Source organism: Helianthus annuus, chromosome 16 (assembly GCF_002127325.2).
Source record: "Helianthus annuus cultivar XRQ/B chromosome 16, HanXRQr2.0-SUNRISE, whole genome shotgun sequence".
Classification (NCBI taxonomy): Eukaryota; Viridiplantae; Streptophyta; class Magnoliopsida; order Asterales; family Asteraceae; genus Helianthus; species Helianthus annuus.
The window spans coordinates 204,892,492-204,894,151 of record NC_035448.2 but is presented as its reverse complement, the minus strand read 5'-3'; the positions used below and the strand labels follow the sequence as shown (position 1 = coordinate 204,894,151).

General features: G+C 46.9%; 1 protein-coding gene across 1 annotated transcript; it reads left to right on the top strand.

Moving 5' to 3' along the window:
• The first annotated feature begins 460 nt into the window (after positions 1 to 460).
• On the top strand, positions 461 to 1,432 carry LOC110920410. Its single transcript, XM_022164621.1, has one exon. It carries the CDS (start codon positions 461 to 463, stop codon positions 1,430 to 1,432), a length of 972 nt encoding a protein of 323 aa, XP_022020313.1.
• Positions 1,433 to 1,660: the final 228 nt, after the last annotated feature.

Genomic DNA, 1,660 nt, shown 5'->3' with positions numbered 1-1,660 from the left:
TTGTTAAATTTTTAAGATTATATAGTGTATCAATATATTTAGTTTTAGTGCAGACAGTGGCGAAGCTTGAGACCGGATTTCAATCGGTGGACACTATGCTGCAACTTTCGGTACCTAACCTCTATCGACTCCCAGCCTATTTTTAACGAGATTGAATTGGTTTTTATTTAATCACCACGAAAGCAAATAAACGAGAAAGCAAGATAAAGAATGATGGTAGGAAATAATAGGAGTCAATATTGTATTTCCATATATATGTCAATTGTAATTAATTCTAGGGTTTTGTACATCTCTATATATATTTGATGAATGAGAATTGAGGAGGCATGAAAGCCATTTACATTAAACCCTTTCATGGTATCACGAGACCGGGCACTCTAACCGTCGCCGTCTCCTATTCGATCCCTCCTCCCTTCGCTTCTGCTCCCCTTCTTCGTCTCCTCTTTTCTCAGCCTCCATCATGGACGCTAAGCTTCATCCTGCATCAACCGTTACAAACATCAAGAGTCTTATTCCCATAACCCTAGAGATGGACAGCGGCCTATACGCGTCATGGAGCGAACTCTTTCGCCTCCACTGTCGCGTGTTCCAAATGATCCAACATCTTTCTCCAAAGCCAGAAGCTGAGTCGTCTTCGTCAAAGGCGACCGAAAAAGACAAAGACACAACTACTAAACCTGTCGATGACTCGTGGGATCGGCTCGATGCTATCGTTTTGTTGTGGATTTATGCAACGATATCCAGTGATCTCTTACACACTATCTTGAAACCCAATGCTACTGCCCACGGAGCATGGGTGGCTCTCGAGAATATTTTTCATGACAACAAAAGTTCTCGGGCTATTCACCTCCTTCACAAGTTCTCCAACACTCGTCTTAGCGGCTTCCCGAACGTCTCTGCATACTGCCAACAGTTGAAAGTTCTCTCCGATCAACTTGCAAGTGCCGGTTCACCTGTTTATAACCAAAGTCTAGTCTTACAACTGATCAGCGGTTTAAACGAACAATATGAGGGGATCGCTACTATTTTGCAAAATCAAGATCCTCTCCCCAGTTTCTATGATGCACGATCCAAACTTATTATGGTGGAATCTCGCAAAGCCGAAAAAGCACTACAAGCATCTCAGACAGTCGCTACCGCGCTCACCGCCAACTCCACTCGGTCCGCCGACAATAGCAATGGTCCGGGCGACTACCGCACGGATGGTCAATATGGTGGCCAAGGTCGTGGTCGTGGTTCGCGTGGTCGAGGACGTGGTGGGAACTGTTGGGGTCGCGGCCGTGGAAACCAAAACAATAATGCATGGCAACATCAACAGTGGAATACTCCTCTTCCTTGGGCTTCACAGTCGTGGTCTACTCCCCCTCCATGGGCCTCTCAACAGTGGGCCGCCCAAGCCCAGCAGCCATGGGCCGCTCATCCGCAACAATAGTGGGTTGCGCCCCCCTATCCGTACCCAACCATCAATTCATCTCCTGGAAATTCAGCTTCTGCTAAACTTGGTCCTCGACCCAACCAAGCCAATCATGCTGCCTATACGCCTACGGATATTGAACAGGCAATGTATACCATGTCCCTTAATCAACAGGGTCCGATCCCGGTGATGGACACTGGTGCCACGACCAACATGACTAACACCCAAGGTAACTTCACATCCTTT

What these genes read in the sequence shown, in the direction of transcription:
- LOC110920410 (XM_022164621.1), top strand. Translation starts at nt 461, where the DNA reads ATGGACGCTAAGCTTCATCCTGCATCAACCGTTACAAACATCAAGAGT.